Here is a 21,476-nt window from a genome sequence, read left to right on the forward strand (position 1 = left end):
CGCCACGCAGTCATTTGTTTACAAAATGTCCGCGAAATGGTGGACGATGTTTATGTTGTGCTTATAGTAAGTAATGACATGGCTATGACTATCTACATTAATAAGACGGAGTCTTGGATATGCTAGTAGTAATTTTAATTATTGTTTTTATTTTTTGCGTTTTACTTAGGTCACCTTCCGCTTCAGAAATGCGGCCTAAGTATGAAGAAAATAATTGTTGGCCTTACATAGAGAAATTATTTTAAGCTGATGTGCCTATACATTATGTGATATATTAGCCAAAAATGTGTCTTTAACTAACGAAAGTTCCTACCAGAAGGCCATCAAGAAGGATGTATGGCTATCAAGGCAATAATTCGCAACCCTACAGTTATCAAAATTCCAGTGGGTCGTCCTACGGCAACATTGGTCAGTATCCAGGCCCATATCATTCGCACTACAGCAATGGCACCACAGCCTACAATTCTTTTCCGTCCAATGACCAATCTTGCTCTAGTCTGGGTGTGCTCCCTCAAGAATATAGTCAGGTAGGAAATGCCATTCATCGCCCATACTATTTTGATTCGAACAGTAGCTATCATCGACCTTACCCACCGTTGCCGTACAATCAGTCGTTGGACTTACCTGTAACAAATTCGTATAGTACTTGTCCAAGAAACTGTCACTGTTGTGAATCTATCAATCCAAAGTACTTTCCCGCTAGCAATTCTCTGCAGCATCAAGCGAATAATCAAACTCTGTGTGATTCTCCACATAACGCTTCGTACAGTGGCTTCAGAAAGGGGCTGAATACCAGTCGGTGGAGAGAAAGCAACACTCAGCAACCCAACATTATCGAAACTACTGATTCATCGAATAGCTGGTCCATACCTAAATACGGGACTAGTTACAAAGGCGAACCATGTGTGTGGCCTTTATCGCAAAAACAGCCGAGTAACTTTGAAAATTCAGAGCACATAGCTCCCGGAAATGGATACTTATTACCTCAGCAGCACCAAAGAAAGCCAGTTACTAATAATCAAACTTATTCCGCATTACATTCCAATTCAATATTATCTGTTCAGGCTCCTCGCCTGCCCCCAGGTAGAAGCGATGACATTATGGGCAATTGCTTCACAGGATATCCTTGTGGGTCAGATTTTAAGAAAGGTGCAGCAGACCATGCACCTTATAACAAACAGCATCTCAACAAAATCCCTCCTCCTAATAGACCCATCTGTAATCTGTCAAGTAATTGTGAAGGGGGTTTCTCGTACAAGTTTTCCTCTTTCAACACAAATGTTTACCATGAAAACCAAAAATGTGCCATTGAATCATCGAAACTAGTCTCACAGTTGCCAAGTACACTTGTTGAGTCATTCCAAAGAAGAATTCCTTCAAGCAATGTTTTGGAAGTCTCTAATGAAATGCCTTATTGTCAACCTGGTCTCATGCCTTCTGTACATCAGGTTGATCCTCCCACCAGAAGGACTTACAGTATTCCTACAGAAGGTGACCCTAGAATTTTACTCACTTGCAGCTCTTCAGCATCCAGTGATGTATTACAAGCATCTAGGTTGCAGTTACCTCCAATGCATTCTCTAAAACCTACAGGTATTGTCATGAGTGGCCCACCAAAGGATTTATGTGATGAAATTTCTTACAACCCCTCTCAAAATCCCTGTAGGGATACTCATGATAGTACTAATAGGATTTCTGCTGCCCATAATGCTCCAATTTCAAATTCATCTATTCGGAATTCAAACCAGTTGACTGAGAAGGTATGTGATAGGTACCTGGAAAACCCATGGAGAAATCATCCTGAAATTGTGGCAGGCAGTTGTGATTCTCCTGGTGGTGTTCCTAGTAGTAGACACTCAGAAAAACAATTTTACTCTGAGCCCTCATCAGATTATGTTGAGCCTGACCATAAACTAAAGATCTGTAAAGAGACGCCAGTTAAGCAATTGCAATCAGTGGGTGGAAATGCTGTTATTGGAGACCTGCGTCACTTTCTTTCAACATGGGATGATGGGGATGATGAAGAGAGCTATTCTGTTATGCCTAGTGCATTGTCAGGGACTCCAAATGGCACCCAAGAACAATTTGTTGTGGAGAAAGATACACTAGAAGAATGTACATCAGTTAGTAATTTGAGCAACCAGGAACAACTTGCTCTGGATAAAGATACACAAGAAAAATGTACATCAGTTAGTAATTTGCCAATGGAAGTTGATAATCATGGAAATTCAACAAAGTATGGAGATGGGGGGGACAAGGATAAAGGGTTGTCCTCTACTAATACTCCTATTGGATGCACCAGCTCCTACAAAGTGTACAATTGTGACTCCGAGATTAATTCATTACATATGCATTCCAGTTGTGTCTTAGGTGTTGGAGAGGCAATAATGAACACTTCAAGTATTTCTACCAAGTCATGCAGTGAGTTAGAGCAACATTTAGAGCACATTAGAGTGAAATCTACTGATGTTTCTCGTTCAAACTCTGAGCAGGCTCAGGAAGAAATCTGCAGCCCATTGCAAATCAACCCAAACCCAGATCTCCGTATCATCAGTCATGACATTTCCCATATAAATGAAAATAGTGGCAGTTCTCATATTGAAGCTCTGAATGATTTTGGTAAAGGAATTAGAGATGGAGAAGAAACATCAGCTCATCCAATCAGAGTGGGAAATGAGGTGGATTCAAAATCTTTGGACTCATCACAGTCACAAGTAAGTGAATAACTTTTCTTTGTATTCTTGATAATCATCTATTGAGGTTTTTTCTCAAATAATAATTTAAAATTCAGTGGAGGTCAACTTTTAACTCAATATTATGCCAATGGTTGGTAAGGTAAATTTGGTTTTTAAATTTAGTGTTGTATAACAAAGAGCTTATCTTGCACTCTAGCTCATAGCTTTAAAAAAATCAGCTGTGGTTCTTTAGATGGATAGGTGTATTTCTAGGGGAGGTTCATATTGAAGGGACTTACAGTCTGGCCGGCGAGAGTTGTCTGATGACATCGCAAAAGGAGGGGCGGAGAACCCTGCACCAGCGGGGTTTGCAGCTAATCGCTGTCCCCCAAACGCACCTCACACCCTTGCCTAGTCATGAAACGTTGTTACGTGAAGCCCTGGAACAAACCTGAACCATCAAAACAAGGGATTCTTCCTTTGGGCCCTTCATGCTCCTCGTCCCTTCCGGCTCCTTTCCTTACAGAATCCTTTTGTTTATGTGACATGGGAGTTTCCCTTTCTTACCTGGCAACCTTGCCCCCTACCCTAAACTAGACTCTTCTGCCTGTCATCGCACAACTCTCGGAGGTCGGACTTCAAGACTGTATTTCTAAAATATTTTAGGGGTTTGAAACCCCTGAACTCTCCCATCTACAGGCTACAGCTTTGATAATGTAGATAGGAGTTATGCTCTTCATATTTTGGTGCTTTCACTTTAGTCATTTATGTAGTTGAGAAGTCCAACAATTCTCACCTAAAACAGTAGTAGAAGCACAATGACATAGTGGTTCTATCTATTCATGTTAAACCATTGAAAATTCCTCTAGACAATATTTGCGCTGACTTTGTTTTCTAATCTCTTTTATTTTGGGTGCAGCTTGTGAAAATTCTGGGCTGATAAAATTCGTTTTGTCCATCGCTAAAAATTGCACAATTGCCAATGGAAACCCTTAAGTATAGATGATAAGTTTTGTATATAAATCATCATTTGGATCCCTTACGACCTTGCGAGATACGAACTGGAAGTACTTAAATGCTCCATTTTCTAGAAATGGTCACCATCGGGCATTCCAGAAATGGGAAATATCTTGATATTAAACACATGAGCGGCCTTCCTCAAAATTATAAATTATTTAATATTCTTTAATGTATTTCTCGAATGTACCAAAAAATTTCCAATCTCACAGTTTGAGAGGTATCGCCATGGTGAACGCACCAACTGATTTGGTTTTAGAATAAACCCTATCCTAATATAGACTTTAATTATGATTTCCAAGCTGCCAGCATTGTATTCTACGATGCAAGGAAAGCTAATGGAGCACAATGGACATAAGCATAGAAATTAAAAATTGACATGAGCAACAAATGACTGATTGAAAGGGAAAGTAATGCATCGCAATTCAAGGAGGGACAGAAATAATAAAAAATGGTCTACCAGCTATTAGGATCAGAAGGCAGGAATTTCTCATTTCAGCTTTCTGAACATTATTGTCTTCGGAACTAATTTTGATTCTTCATTGGAAATTTTGCTTGAATAATGCACTAAACTAACAAGTATATAGATAGATCCTAATCAGTAAAGCCGGTGTCCTGCGGTCAAATTTGCATCAAAATTTTTGGACCAAAAATTTTGATGCAAAAATTTGTATGCAACGGGACGGGGGTGTCCCACGATGCATCTCATTTGGACGAACAAACGAAAGACGATATTTATGTAAACAAATTTGGAAGCTTGTGGAAGGGAGGGATTCTGTCTTTTTTTAGCAGGCGAAATTGTCTGAACAGGCCTCTTGAACATTAAAGAGGCGAAAAAAAGAAAACAGAAGGAATGCTGAACTTGGCCTTGGCTGGAAAGGGGGTATGAAAGCTTTGGAATTAGCGTGCTGTACATGTTGGAGAAGGAGTTGGTCGCCGATGTTCCCTAATATTTTTGATAATAATTGAAGATAAGTGAGGATATTTTCATGTCCCTTATCAGCAAGGTTGAGGGCCGAATAAAACGCCAGGATACAAACATGAGGCAGTTTATTCCAGCGAGGAAAATCTTATTAATAAATGATGGACATTGTGGTTGAGAAAATGTTATGAATAGTGCTGTAAACGTGCATTTAAATCACATTTTTCTCTCCTAATCTTGCAGTTGTTAAAATAAGGTCCATATTCTATAATCATAGTGATAGAAATGGGCAGCTGTAGTGTTTCACAGGTTTTAATCGTCAGTTCATGTTAGTCATTTCTCCAGCTGCTCGCTCGCTCGCAAAGTATGCCCTCCACATATCTAACCTGTAGAATTCAGCCTCAATACCTTAAGTAAATCTTTTATTCTTTCCAAAACATCCCTCCTTGTATTGCGATTCTAAAGATCGCTTCCTTCTTATTAAAGATCAACTCATTATTATGGATTTCCTATATGAGTTTCCATCGCCTATCGAGACCAATTTTTGCTCATTTTTACTCTTAGGACCGCACCAGACAATGAAAGAGACGATCACGAACGTATATATATATTTTAAATAATGTTTTGTGAATTCACTTCGCGGCATGGTGACATTATAAATTCAAAACTAAACCTTTTAGTATTCCATACAGTACTAATGAAAAAACTCAACCGGTTTCGATCTTTTCAGGTCTTTATCTAAAGGTTTACGATTATGATAATGACCTGAAAAGGTGGAAACCAGTTGGGTTTTTAATGCATACTGTGTGGATAACAACAAAGTTTATTTTTGTGTCCATAATATATATATTTATTATTTAAAATGCTTATGCAGACAATAAATAAGTTTAACCTGTGTGGCCTGTGTGTCAGCGCCTGGCGATGCTATTTTGTCCTGTGGCCCTGTGATTGGTTGGTTTCATCCAATTGGATGAAAATTTAGAACCTGTTCTATCCATTTGGACAAAACGGTGTTTTATACAAACGATAGGACCAAAAGCCAGTTGAATGAAATTTTGACCATGGGACAGGGTGTGTGTCAGTTGTATCAAATTTTAATGCAAATATTTTGATGCAAATTTGACCGCGGGACATCGGCTTAACAGATTTTTCACTTTGACATCCCCACCTATAACACAACAGATTAGTCTGACAAACGCCACCAATGCTACTGCTCGTAACAACGTGGTAGTGACGTCACATTTACGTTGTTGAGGCTTGTAAACAAGGAAAACTTCGTTAACAGTCACTGCGGTTGGCCAAGAGAATATTCATCCATATTCCAGAACTATAGTTCACACTGAATATGGATGATTTCGGCAGTGAGGGAACCGATTCCTAGTAGACAATCAAGAAATAATTCCTGGACACATCGTCGTCACATCCAACAAGAGACACAAACCATGAAGACTTCGCAAAATGAGAATGTTATGTATGAAAAATAAAAAACAATCAATTTTTTTCTTAACACTCTTTGAAGTAGCTACCTACATAAAGGCTTTTTACAAGAAGGAATCTTCAGAGTTGAGGGCCAAAAATGTTGCCAGAAGTGAAGAAAGGGGTACTACCTGAAGATAATACAAAATGTATTGAGAGCTTGAAAAATACCTGTCTTATATATATTCACCCAAGGCAACCATCAATCAAAGTGAATATATCATTTATGCCAGCTCTACTTTGGTGAAATTACAGTGATTTACAGCATTTATCGTGATAAAAGAATCCAATTGTATTCTACTAGACATTGCGTGCCAGTTACACACCATTTGTAAAGCCTGGACAGCCTGGATGAAAATTCAGTTGCATTGATACTTACCTTTGGCTGGTAAAGACTGATATTTTTCAGGGCAAGTGTCCTTATTTTTCTGGGTGGTTTCCTGAGAACCACTGGTACAACCGAAGAAAAAGCAAGCTTTACCCATTTTAGGTCTAGCGAGAACTTCATCACCAATTAAGGACCCTAGAAGACAAGGGGTACAAATACAAATTTTATAATTTGGAGATAGGCGCAGAATATGGTTGGTGGGGTACGCATTATTGTTGTTACAAAAGGATACTATCAGTGGTGTCATGGTACTGAAATGGCTTTTCGGCACAGGTTGACAAAAGACATGATAGTCAAATAACACTTTTATCATTTTTATTGCCTCAAAATTTCTAATGTTTACATTCATAACCAAAACAAAAAATTGTAATAAAATTTAAATGTGATACTTGTGATAAAAAAACACACAGAGTCATATTTCATCTTTAAGAAAGGTTAAGGAAAGTACGTTCTGGCACTGCTAATTTTGCCATGATGTCATTGGATACTAGTGAATCTCTGATGAGTATGTATGGATGTATAAATTCAGTGATTCACTTGTATCTCTTTGCCATAATAATATTCTGTACCCCACCAGCCATTATCTGCACTTATCTCCAAAATTAGAAAAATTGCACTTGTACCCCTTGGCTTCAAGGGTTCCCAATTAATACATCAGCGAAGTCACTCTCCTTCACTCACTTTGAATTTCCAGGTAAAAGAACACAGGCTTTCAGACATACTATGTGTCAGACTGCTATTTGAGTGTTTCAAAAGCTATTGTTTATGGGGATTTTTTTTTTAATCTTACAGTTTTCTTTTGATGGAACAAATAATATGCATAGAGAGTGATTTATGGTATGCAACCACATGAAATCAGATATTCTTCTTCATTAGACAATTTCATTACATATTAATGTTTCAGGGCCCAGGAGTTTTATGTCCTCTGTTTTGTTTCATCTTCTGCTGTTTTTTGTATTACTTCATTTATGTCTCATTAAACTTTTCTGGGATAGTTTTCTTCCAAAAATATAATTTTAATGTTAGTTCATTTTTCAAAATAGCTCATTTTTTATTTCTAGGTATTTTCATCTGAATTTGGGAACGGTTCACCTGCTGGAAAGAGTGAAGAAGAAACTCTGACACATAATTCAAATGGAGCTGTAAGAATGGAAGAATCATCTGGTATTGTTGATCCAGAAAATACCATTTCTGGCAAGGAAGAAACAGAATCTGTCGATGAAGTGTGTAGAGGTAAAGATGAGCCTAAGCCTGGGGCTGTCCTTAGTCTTGTTAATTCCATCTCTTCGTCTGCATTACTTGAAGATCCCAATTTGCCAGCTGACAAAGGTAGCTCCAGGAAGGATCCTGAGAAATATTTGTCTTTAAAACAGCCAAAATCTTCTTCTGAAGTTTTTACTCCATCCCATGTCAAAGCCCAAGAATGTCTTGTAGAGGTAGAAAGTGGCACACTTGACAGTAACTCCAAAGGAATGAGTGCAAAAGATATGGAAAATGGAACTGTAATGAATGGGAAAAGAGTCTCAGATCCTGGTAATGAAGTTAATGATAAAAGCCATGATGACATCTGTCCTGATGGACAAGAGTTGAAATCCAAAACAGATCCACTTAAAAATACTTCAATCAGTCATGATGATAATCTGCACCACAGCAGTCCAAAGGAAATGAATGATGCTTTAACTGGTAGGTCAGTGTCTGACAGCCCTTTAGAAAAGATTGTGAATAAAGTCTTAGAAGGCTGTCAGCCTAGTGAAGGGCAAGTATTTGAAATGCCTAATGTAGGAGATGAAGTTTTCAATGACGTTGTGAATAGGAAAGCACATACATCGTCTCAGCATAAGTCTATCAATAATGCATTGAATGGTTTTGAAGGTAGCCAAAAACATTGTGAGTCAGGGACACCTAATTTTTTGCCAGTAACTCAAAATCATTTGTCTGAGGAAGATGTTTTAATGGTAGACAATAAGGCTTCATGTGTAAAAGAACTCGGAGGAATTTTTGCCGAGTTTTCTACCGCAAAAAGTACACTTGAAAGTAGAAAGAAGAGATCCTCTACTGTGTTTCCAAGGAAATCATCCTATCACGCTGCTCTACTGATTAGGAAAAAATACCAATCAATCATACTGAATAATCTTAAAAGAAGGTTGGCTGAGAGACAAAATGAGAAGTCCAAATTCCTCAGTCTTGTGGTTAGGAAAGTAAAGAATGGACATTGTTTCGTTAAAAAAAGCAAAGCAATCAACTGCAAGAACCATTGCCGCAATGTTGTTATTCCAGAGCTGGAAGAAATCATAACAGAACAAAGTATACCACCTGGTAATATCCATAATTCAGAGAAAGTTACAAATTTGAAAAATGATGTTGATGAATGCCGCAAAAGCTTGAAAGATGTTGATTCAACAGAGACCAAGGATGATGAGGTACCAGTGACTCATCCAGTATGCTTAGAGCAAATTATTTTCAGTACAGACAGAGATGAATCAGCTTTCCCTGTGAGTGAATGTGTTATTGAATCTTCTGGTGAGAGTGACATTAGAGCTAAACCATTCAATCAGGATAGAGAGTGTAAATCTTTAAATCATGAAAGCTGTTGCATAGCTGAAGGAACAAAAGTTTTGGTGACAACAGAGGGAGAGAAAATCAGTTTTGAGGAGGTTGAGGAAGAAGAAGATGCACTAAATACAATCCATGGGGAAACTTCCAGCAGAGAGGAATCTAGTAACTTGCAGTACTGGTGTAATTATGAACTAGGTAATGACCTAGGAGTAGCAATGGAAATTGAGGTTGGATCTGATGTCCCCACCTCTAATAGTGTGGAATATAAACATTCTGTAGATAATGGTGTTTTTCCTCCCAATGGAATGAATGAAAAAGGACCCATTACTGTAGAAGGTGAAGTAACTTGTCATCAAGGCAGGTGTACTACTGACAAAAGTGATAAAAGAGAAGGTAAAGGACACCGTGAGCTCAGGACTACGCTTCAAAGCTGTCATTCAGTGGGAATAGAAGACTGCCTAGAAATGTCCATTAGCAGTGAGAGCTGTGAAAGCATTAAAAATAATGAAGAAAATGTTCCTGAAAGCATTACTAGTCATCTTGGTGATAATAGTCCAAAAAATATTCCTAATCCAATGGTTGAAAGTAACAATTCTGAAGATATTGTTACTTCTTCCCAGCCTAAGAAACAATTTATTCATCCTTACAAATCTAAGTCAAAAAGTTCTTCATCAAAGCCCGAAGATCCTGCTGGCAACAAGAAATTGGGAAATTCAGAAGAAAGAACCAGTGATTCATTTTGTTGTACTCTTATGAAGTGTTCTATAGAATTGCATTCCGAACTATCAAATACAGAAGAGGCTTCTATAGTTGACTCAAAATCCTCTTGCCAAGATCAGAGGGAAGGTGGTAAGGAGTCTACTTCCCTGTCTACTCTTGACTCACAGTTAATTCACAGTCCTGAAGAAATTAATCTTCAAAATAAATGCATCGTTTGTGAAGATGGGTGTTCTGGTCAAGAATTCTCCATGGGAAAGAATGATCAGGATATTTCTGTGTTAATTCCTGAAATCGGAAATGAACGTGGCCAAAGGAATTTGTTGGCAATGGGAAATCAGCATCAAAGTAAATTAGAGTCTGTATGTGTCGAGAAATGTGGTTCATTAGACTGTAAACAAGAGAGTGGTCTACAGAATCAAAGTGTCCATGATTTAACTAGAAGAGCAATTGGCAAAAAGAATTTTATGCTGAAACATACTGTTGAGGATTCAATGACTGAAAATCTTGCTATCGTCCAACAAAAAGAGTTTGTTGGAGTAGGGAAAATTTTGAAAACCAAGGCTTCTCTAAAGTATTTTGATAATGCGCATAAAAATGGAAGGAAATCTAAGTATGGCTTTTGGAAAAACAGATTTTCATTTCACAGGAGAAAGTTTGGTCATAAGTTTAAAAATGTCATCCTTGTTCAAAATAGGAGAGAATGCATAATGGCTAGAAAATTCAACCAAAAATCACCGTTGGTCCTGCAGATGTCTTTCACTCCTCCTCCTAAAGCTCTTTCACCACTTCATGTGCTGGAAGATTCTGTGAATGACATCACTGAAAAAAGCTACCATAGTGCATCTCAAACAAAATGTAATTTTGAGCCTTCAAAAAGGCATGATGAAGATAATACTAATGTTCCACTCAGTGACTCTGAAATTTCCACCCTTCATGAAAAGAATTTCATGAAGGGAGACCCAAAATCCTCTTCTACTTTACATCCCACCGAAGATGTAAGACAAAAAAAGGTAGAGCATAAGGTAACTGATTCTGCCTCTGAAAAGGAAAAAGATTTAGCCTCCGATTTACATTTTTCTGAAGTAGCAGTGTCAGGTGATTCGACTCCTCTTATTCTTGAAGAAACAAAAGCTACTTCTAGCTTTTCCACGATGAACAGCTCATTGATTGAGATGAGCTCTGAATCTATTGAATCACCTCATGTCCGTATGTCATTTAAGAAGGTATTAAATGGGAGTAAAAAGAATATGTGGATGAAAAGACCACTTCATGATAATCTGCTGAAAAGCCAAGACTGTGTACCTTCAGAGGATTCGAAAGTAGTCAAAAGAAAGGGTTCCTCCGACTGTGATTCTCCATTGCCCAAAGTAACGATCAAGAAAAAAAGGGGAGAGAAGGGATACCAAAGCTTTTTGTCCGGTTTCTCATCAGCTTCATCATCACCCTCCACATCGCCAACATTCCTCTCAAAAACAAGTTCACCACTACACTTAAACACAAGCCCCGAGCAATTTCCCTCTGGAAAATGCAATGCATATCTAAATGAAAATCCAACAGGTGTATTATCATGCAAGGATTTCAATGCCTCAATTGATTGCTTGCAGTCTAAGAAGTGTACTGATAACTCTAGCTGTGAAATGTCTGCAAAAAATTCAAATGACGAACATAAATTTTATACAAACATTGTGGAGAAAAAGGAAGGGACAGGACTTGTTTTTGTCATCAGAACAGTAGGTGGAAATACTAAGAATTGTTCAGGGAAGGATAAGTGTGAACATCCAAATGGAATAAAGGAAGGGTGTCATACTGGTCCCAACTCCTCCAGTAATGCTACTAATGCAGTAGATGATGACTGGGAGATAGGACCGTGGAGTGCATGGCAACCTGTTGTTAAACTGTCAAGAAGTTGTGAATTAGACCTCCTTGCCCTCAAGATGCATTCACCAAGTGATGTTGTGGAAGGAAAGCAAACTCATGAAAAGGTTTCAAACTCTATTCAGGGCAATGGGGTTTCTGTAATTGAATTGAAATCCTCTTCCACCCAGGGTCATAAGCGAGACTCAGAGGAGCTCAATAAAAAAAGTAAATTCCCCAGAGAAAGAAAATTTAGTAAAAATGAGTATGGCGAAATAATTATGGGCAAGGATGGCCCTCTTATCAATTATGGTACCAACAAGGTAGAGTTTGACAAGATCATGAGAGAGTGTGATCGTTTACATTTACCAAAGAAAAAGCCAAAGCCTGGAAATAAATCCCATTTAGTGAAAGGGTTAAAAATAGCAAAGAGTGCTAATTTTTTAAACTCTTTGAATATTGATGTGAAAAAGAAGGAGCATCTTGATAGGAAGGAGGTGGATGTAGTGAAACTTAGGCCAAACATTTCTTCAGAAGCAACATCAGTCGTTGATCATTCAGGAAGATTGAAAAAAAATGAATTAGACAGTGAGATTCCTTCAAATATTCCAGTAAGAGGTACGTCATCAGTTGACCTAACAAAGAGGGTTAAGGAAGAAAAATTAGGTGGAAGTAACTCCAGCGACAACAAAGTCAGTGCAGCAATCAGAAAATTGGAAAATGATGGCATTAGTGATGTGGAAAGTGCAGGTAAATTTAGAAGTCCTGATATATTTTCCCCCCTTCAAGCAAAAAAAGAGCTTCTTCCAATCAGTGCATATGATACAGAATTAGATAAAATACCAAAAAGTAAAGAAATAATTGACATTGGGTTACCAGAGGAAGTTTTATGTACAGTTCAAGTCTCCGATAAAGAGCCTTCGCATAACAGCTCTGAGAATAGTATGGTGGAGAAAGAGGCGACAACTAGTGATCAATTTCTGTATTCTTGTGAAGCTTGCTGCAGAAAATTTTCATCCCAAAAATGGCTATCACGTCACTGCAGAGGAGTCTCTCACTCCAGAGTGGAAAATGCTCAGAGGCAGGCAGTTCAAGCTCTCCTTCTTCTGTTGACAGGTATGTTCTGTTGACATGTATTTTCTATTGTGTGTCCTTTATCTGGCCATGATAGAGATGATGGCAAAAAAGCTTTTTTGTGGTTAGCTCATGGTCAATGTTGAAAATGTATCCATTATTTCATAATCATATGTATCCCTCATTTGATATTCATATCTGTCCATTATTTGATATTTATTAAAATTGATTTTCTTTATAAGCTATCAGTTAAATCAGAAGCTAATAAAAGTTATCAGTATTCGACTATCTTCATAAATACTGTAATTGTACCAATCTAAAGTTCGGTGATTGTGAGATGACCCCTCCCTCTTTTTTGAAACTGATAAATGGGAAAAATTAAGGTTTGATAACATACAATGGAAAAATAAGTATTTAATAACAATTGCAGTATACTTGTAATGATTTAGTGGCTCAGACTTCAACTCTACTTTTTGGCTCTCCCTTTGGTCTGAATGGCACGATATGTTCTTAACTTTGCACAGATCCTATGGTGATAGCAAGCTCAATATTTCCATGACCCAATCTCAAATGCTCAAAATCATCCTTGCCAGAACTGTGCAAAACTTAAGTGTGCAAGATTTCTTTAGGTTTATAATCCTGTTACAATGGGAAACATTGTTTTTCACAGAATGGTATAGAAAGGGTAATATAAATATTTATTTAAGTATACCGGGACTAGCCATGGTTATAACTTTTACTGAGTCACCCACAATGCACAAATTGTGCGAAAAATACACAGAGGAAAAATCAAGGCAATCCCGGTCAAGGCGAATGATTTTTCCTCTGTGTAGTAATATAAATATTTGATGGATGCAACGCAAATGCATAGAGAAAAGTTGAATACATATTTGAGTAGTGCTAGGTTCTCTAGGATATAATAATGATACTGGACTATACAAATGATGATAGCAAGCATGCTAGCTATGATAGCCATCTTGCAGGATGCATGCAAACTCTGAGTGACTTGATGTGTACAGTCGTGGACAAAATAAGAACCACCTTTATGTGACGAAAGGTATGGGACATCAAGGGGCTGAGGAGGGAGTAGCCCTAAGCATGAGGGCAAAATAACCTCTAGGTCTTCCTTCCATGTTTCATTTGTGGTGTTTTCGTATGGGTCTCAAAATTTTTCATTTTTAGATGTGCTGATGAAGTCATTGTTCTATTTGCTAGAGGCATTGTACAAAAAGCTATATTTTTGGTGAGTTCGTGATGATTGCACCACAGCCATGGTGGTTAGGTTCTTACAATATTAATATTGGGCCGGAATTGTCTTGAGAAATCATCTATGCAAAAACGTCACGGCAAAAATTGTGGAGGATGTCAAAAGAGGATGCTCTAAGTGAAGAAGCTCAGTATGAATAAAGTTTGGTGATCAATTTATGGAATTACTGGCAATTTTATTAATTCTCTTTGCTTGATATATGGAGTCAAATACAACTATGGCTGCTTTAAGTATCACTTGCAATCTGCCGCTAGTATAACACAGAAATTTCAGCTTTTCATCTGAAAAGTGACTACAACTACTTTATATTATTTACCAGTCTTGCACAAAATTGTGTTGTCATTATGCATTTGGCTACAGACTTCCTCAAAGTCTTCTGGACACCAGCATCTCATCAGAGTAACATCACTGGGTATAGTTGAAGAATTTTACAAATTCTTCTTCTGCCTTTGGTTAACCTTATTTCATATTTTTTTAACTTGTGTAAAACTGAAATTTAAATCATTGGTTAGTAAGGAAATCATGACTAACATTTTTTCATTTAAAAGTCAATTTTTTAAAACATGAATTTTGTTATTTTTTTCAGTTTTTGAACAATTTAAAAAAGAGTGAATTTTCTTGGTGTAAGTCACTACATATTATTTGAATTCATTACTTTCATACTTATTTCCGTCGAATACATCCAATTTGGGGCTATACAGGGTATGGAATTGTAAAATTGCGGCCACTATTTTAGATTTCAAGAGTAGTACCCTTGGACTGGCTCAAACGGTTCATTTTTTTCCAGGACTGTACTTGTCTCTGTTCTAGTTTATTCATACTGGGTATTTAATCAGACTACTATACAAGTTGAGAGTATTGTTAAATGTTGTCACTCAATTAAATGACAGCTTTTTGCTCTTCTGCGGTGTTGCACTAAAAATAAAGTTTCATTGGTGTAATCTGGAATACTTATGAGGCAAATGTAATCATAGTAGCTGTATCATTAATAATAATAATATTTACTTATTTCCATTGGTCTTTGATAGACATACAGGTCGTCAAGTAAGAAGAGCAGCACAAGACAGACATTTGCGTAGCATTAATTAAACATAAAGGTTATAAAGTGTACAATGTCAGGTTAAACATTTAATTAACATCATAAGAAACATTTAAGGCTGGAGTCAATCCATATTAACATTCTCTTATAGCTATATACTCTTCGATGCTGTAAAAGGAGTTATCAATTAGATGTTCCTTTATTTTCTTTTTAAAAGTCAGAATTGAGTGTTCTTTAATTGATGATGGTATTTTGTTAAACACCATAGAAGCAGCATGATGAGGTCCTTTTAAACAGAAGGACAATCTATTGTACGTCAATGCATGTCATTTTACCTGCATGTATCATGGTATGAAACGAGGAATTAGAAGGAAAATTTTCAGGGTATTTTTTTAACATACAATCCATAGGTTGAGGCAAAAGGTGATTGCCCCGTTAAATGATTTTCCTAATATGAGTAATGAATATGGTACTATCGACGCGAAACCTTTGAAAATATGTAACAGTCACTGTATTTTTTCTGTCTGGCTCATCTAAATTGACATAAATAGTAAATTGTAAGTTTTACATCTAATATTGTAATTAATTGAATATATTATTTTTGGAAAAAATCATTCACAACAAAAGAATTCTAGCCAAGTTTATAGTCTAATACGACTTTTAAAACCAAGAAATATGCATGTTTAAAGTAATAAATCAAATACAGTAAAAACTCTTTACATCATAAACCTCACATGACATTTTCAGCAATAGATGTGTTACCCTTATTTTTTTTCTTATACACCTTTAATATGCTGCAATTTTCATATTTATCATTAGTTATGGCCATTTAGTTTCATATGAGAGCATACCGAACAGTAAATAAGAAAAAAGGTATCCAACTATCCTAATCATTTTAAGTAACTGTTGAATTAAGAGAGATCACATCGTTTTCCCTCGAATCATGGTTAAAATCACGCAATAGCACTCACCTTTTGTTATCATTAAACAATAAATATATGTTCACTAATGCATGCACGTTTATTTAAACACATGATTATAATGGTTTAAAAGAGAGTAGTGCCTTTCATTTCCAAAGGATATGAAAAAATGGTGCATATCACTAAAACCTCTCTGTAGTGGACATCCATACATCAAATTGCCCAAATTTTGGTCCTCTCCATTACGATGTAAAGAGGTTTTACTGTAATAATATTGACAAAAACACAACCCATCGCAGTGCATCGCCAGCGGCGACTTGGGGGAACTAGAATGACTCGTCCTCTCAGCGAGAGGAATGGGGCCGGAGAAAGCATGGGAGGTAGGGGCCATGGTGGGGATGGAGAGTGTTCTCTGGGTGTTTGGGAATTCTGCCTTCCTAGCAGCAAGGCACTGGAGAGAATATGGAAGGGAGCAAGGGAGGAGCGTGTAAGATCATGAAATTTTGTGAAGTTTTTTTTCTAAGGTAGAAACATACGAGCTAAATTATCTGTGCAGTTTGAGTTTTCCAAGCCCGTTCCTCCGTTCACTTTAACAGAGCATCCATTAAAAATGTATTTCTAACTTTTTAACTACTAGCGAACTTTTAGTTCATCCACTATATCTACTTAAAAAGTAAGTAACAACTTCTTTTGACCCACGTAATTGTTTAATGAAAATATCATCATCGTATGAGAACAGATTACTTACACATATCCTCCTTATGAAATCGACGTCTTTCTTTCATATATCTAGCCAATGCCCATTGAATCCGTATGTGCTCCCCCACAATATTCATATATTTCTTGAAACAATCGCTATGTAATCGATGACACTTCGTAAGTTTCTTTTATAACTCCTTAGGCAAGCAATGTTATTTCGTATGGCCCAAGTTATGACGGCCTCCTACGCAGGCCATAGTATTACGGCCTTTAGGCCATAGCTACCGCCCGACTAATGGCCTTTCGCGCAGAGTAGAATCACTTGAAGCCATACGTATGTCTTGAGGCCGTAGTTATGGTCGAGTTCGACTTATGGCCCGGCCATACAATTAGTGGAATAACCCTGCTGAGCCACTTAAACAACACTGCAGTAGGGCATGTACAGGCTTGTGACGTCACAAATCAATTCAAGATGGAAGTAGGGCTTTTTGGCGTAACGTAAAATTTGTCACTGTTTAAAGCCTTCTCTAAACATGCACAATGAAGAAAATAGCATAATATAATGAACATATGGTGAACAACCCTATTTAATCAACCCCAGATTTTGCTGCAGGTATGTGAAATTCGCACATTCAGGGTTGAGGGACTTTACTCATTCACCTCACAATAGGATTTTGAGTTAGGTGTCAAATAGTTTCACCCAAGATTCAAACCCATAAAACCCTATCACTCTGTAACTACCAGACTACTATATTCCATCCTGTAAGTGATTGGTTGTAAATAAAATTGAATCCAAAATGAGGAGGCACATCACTGCATTTGCCGTGCGATGTTATTGATAGTTGTTGGATTGACTTTGAGGAGAGCCACCTTGAACTCACAGTTAGCTCAAGTTTTCGCTTTCTCCATTCCATTTATAATATGGAAATAATGGTAATGTTTATTATCATTCAACAGAATTGGACATCCATTGTTCTTTCTAACACAATTAACTTAAGGTAAATAAGAAGTAGGACCCATGTAGCTTTGTTTGTAGTACATCTCAGACCCATTTTCAACTGAAGAAATAGTTGAAGTCAACTTCAGGATAAGTTTAAAAACCGTCCCAGTTGTATTATGTAATTGACGAAAAAGTTGTCTAATCATTGCTCGTGTAGAAATTCCAATGTGGATATTTTGTGTGATAAGTTAACTTATGTCAGTGATTACCTTGTATGTTATTACAAAGGCTACAAGTAACCAAATTGTCCCATTTTATTATTGCTCAATAAAATCCCATTCTTTTATTTTTATACTGCTGAATTTTAATTTTCAGGTAGTGAGTCACATCTCCTCAAACCACTATCAGAGAAGGAGTTTTCCCATTTGAAAAGCTGGCCATCTCATGCTGTTCCATCACCTTTACAGCTGGCTTTGAATGAGATTCTCGATGCTACTTAGTACCATAGCATTTTGTTACCTATTGATTCATTGGGACCAATGTCATGTGATTTTTATCGCAACCATATCTATTTTTATCTACGTACTTTTGTACTTTGCAGACTTTAAGCACAAGAGTTGCCGTGTTGCACCATCTCTAGAGTGTGCATTTGTTTGAAATTCGTGTGCTGGGTGAACTTAAGCTTGATAATGTGATTGCTTTTCAAATGTATGTAGTGGCATTTGGACATTTATGTTGTTAGTTCCCACCGATTGAAGAAGTGAATTTACAAATTTGATATACAGCACTGTGTGCAAGGATTTTTATAATATATTTTCATAAAGGAAGTCCTCCAGAAGTTATATGCAGTCATAGGATACAATAGATATTGTTATTGCATGTGAAAAGTACAAACATATAGTGTGCTGTGAAAAATTTTTGGTGTGGTTGTTATAGAATGTTTCATATTACTTTTAACGTGTTGTCATCTTTGTTGAATTTTATCATATCATATTGTGGTTTTGTTTTAAATATATATATTTAGTTTATTAGATAGATCTGGTGACTGTAATTTGTTATCTTGTTTTTATCAAAACATTGATGTCTACATTTGAGATATTCCACTCGGCAGAGTATGCAACCTTCTGAGTTTTTTTTTCAGATCTGGCTATATCAAGTTTGTCTGAAAATATTTTACTTATTCATAAAATTATTTTATTCCTCCTCTTTTGCCTCGAATTCTTTGTATTTTGTATTTTATAGGCTCAATTTGTTGGGACCATGATTTTATTGCTAATGTAACAATCTGCATACATTGACTGAATTGTCAATTTCAATGTTATACTTGAGTGTTAGCATTTTTATAAATCTTACTAAGAGTATAATATTTATGGAGATATTTGGTCCCTTGATATTCTCCTAATGAGTGCATAATTTAAATTTGCTTGGGAATTCAGCTAATTCTTTAATGTGCCTTTTAGAGAACCTCGCATGTCTTAAAATCCTTTCTGTGCCTTTTAAAACTGCTATTTATCCAATACCTCTATTTTTCTAGAAGTGGGCAAAACTGTCAATATTCTTGTTTGGACTTGCAGTGTTTTAAGTAATTTTTCTGCTGAGATACACTGACTCTTGGTTTCCAATGAGCGAGTACAAATATGAGTTAACTTCATCTAACAGGCACAACTACTTGCTGATGTCATTGGTGAATCCACTGTTTGCTTTACACTATATGTAGTGTGTTAGTACTGATGAAATGTTGGAAATGTTTATATATACATATATATGTAACTTGTTTTACATATTATAGAAGTGTTTTAATCATCATGTTTGATGGTTTTGTTGGCATACACATTATACTTACCAGAATATAAGTATTGTTCAGTAATTACATTTTCAATGCTGGATTTAAAGACTTTCCATTGATGAATTATTGTTATTTATTTCATAAATTTTCTGGATTGTTACACAAGTTTTGTGCTATAAGTGTTATTACAAGTATGGCATCAAAATTTTGCAGGTGCATTTATTTGTTTTGAAAACCAATGTACATATTTTTTTAATTCATTGGTCATATTTCCTCAAAGAAAATAAAAATGGGCCACCCAATGGTGCGCTTTTTTTTAGATTCTGGTGCCCATGGTGTTTCACTGACCAGACAACTATCATTGTGTGATAGTCTGTGATATCCTAAATTCTGTTATAAAATTAAGTTGTGTACTTTGAATATAGTATATAGAAGTGTTATTTGAAGATAAAATATATCCTTGAATTACAGCATTTTATCTTTGATTACTTACTTCAGTGACAAATACAAATCTTGGAAAAGATAGACATTCACTGTGATAATTATGACATACATGTTACCTTAGGTTGAACTAAAATACATCCTTAGATAAATACTGCATTGCATCTAAAAGAATCTTCACAACAAAGAGAAAGCCCCTTTCAAGAACACAAAGTGTCCAGTCAAATGTCCAAAATAGAGGTCTTAAGATGCAAATGAACAACCACAAAGACCTTTCAATGGCTACTAACAGAGCGGTGATGAGAGCAATAAGCCCAACAATCGTCACCACCGTTAAAACTTCCACAAGTTTCACTGCAACCACCATTTCTTTCTATAACAGAATAATGCGATGATAGTATTTTTAACCAATGAAAAGTTTTTTTTTCTATTTGGTGGAGGACTTGCCTGTTCCAACGGCACTGTGCAACGCCTTATGCATCCTTAAGGTCCCCCGTTATAATTCTTGGCACCATTTTGACATTTCTCGAGTTAAATAAGGTTAGAATGTATGGTTATGGTCGTAGATCAAAGGGTAATTCTCGAAAACGCATAAATTAATTATAATCGCAAACATCACCGGTAAAGTTTTGTGTATTCCATGGATTATCGAATTGAAAGTGGCACGGACCTTTGCCATCCCATAATTATCGTTACCATCACAATATTTTCGCATAGTAACGCCCAAATATCCTGTCCCAAAATTTTCCAGACCACAGTTTGACGTGCATTAGATCACGTTATCCTCCGCCTGCCCATACTGTCTACACAAATATGAATAGACCAACCTTGATCTAATTGTAAGAGTGACATGCGACGTATCATCGCAGACCGCTTGGACATGCTTCAATGAACTTCGCCCAAAATTGGCACATCAATCCTTTCTCATAGCGAAAAAATGTTTAAGTTCGACAAACATTCAGCATCTTAATAGTAAACAAAAAGGCACGAAAATGGTTTCTTTTGATGTAAATAAAATACAGTTGCGGCGGTTTGGGAGGAGTTCAAGACAGTTACTTGCCATCACAGGATCCGGCCCGGCACTACCAGCGATTTGTCAGATTTTAAGCCTTCCGCGCTTCCGCCTCCTTCAAACTAAGGAAAACAAAAAATACTGCTAATGCGCACTCTCTGCTTGACCCCATGCGAGCGCGGATTCAAAACCATAATCAAGTACATGAACATACATGTATGTTCATGATCAAGTATTTGAATGAACAATGAGACATTTTCGCTGGGACATTTCCAAGGATTGCCGGAAAGGTTGTAATTTTTTTAGGTCTTCATGTTTACGGAAGAGTCTTTAGCGTAGCGGAATTGTTCCAAGCTTTTCTGCTTTTTATGATGCCTTAAATCCATTACATATTAATGTATGTTGCATAAGGTTTACACATGTCTCAAGTGAAATTTTTGGATGTCATCCTATTATAATCTTACTCATCTGCTTCTGCTGGATGGTACTTGAGGGCATGGGTACCCAATGTTGAGATGGTGTATTCCACCACCCAAGTAACATTGACCGTTGGGCCTCGGTTGGGGAACCGTAGTCACGGTTGGCTCATTGTGGGTGGATATGCCTACCAAATTCCGCTGTTGGCCCAACGCAGATATTGTTCGTCGGCCCAACGAAACGGTTTATGCTGTTGGCCCAACGGAAATCCCC

The 21,476-nt window shown here is 36.9% G+C and overlaps 1 protein-coding gene across 1 annotated transcript; it reads left to right on the top strand.

The window, feature by feature from the left end:
• The first annotated feature begins 6 nt into the window (after window positions 1-6).
• On the top strand, window positions 7-19,803 carry LOC124162569. Its single transcript, XM_046539149.1, has 4 exons — window positions 7-66; window positions 170-2,714; window positions 7,540-12,724; window positions 17,923-19,803. The coding sequence occupies exons 2-4, from the start codon at window positions 333-335 to the stop codon at window positions 18,045-18,047; spliced, it is 7,692 nt and encodes a 2,563-aa protein (XP_046395105.1). The 5' UTR covers window positions 7-66; window positions 170-332; the 3' UTR covers window positions 18,048-19,803.
• Window positions 19,804-21,476: the final 1,673 nt, after the last annotated feature.

The sequence above is a fragment of the Ischnura elegans genome, chromosome 1 (genome assembly GCF_921293095.1).
Source record: "Ischnura elegans chromosome 1, ioIscEleg1.1, whole genome shotgun sequence".
Classification (NCBI taxonomy): Eukaryota; Metazoa; Arthropoda; class Insecta; order Odonata; family Coenagrionidae; genus Ischnura; species Ischnura elegans.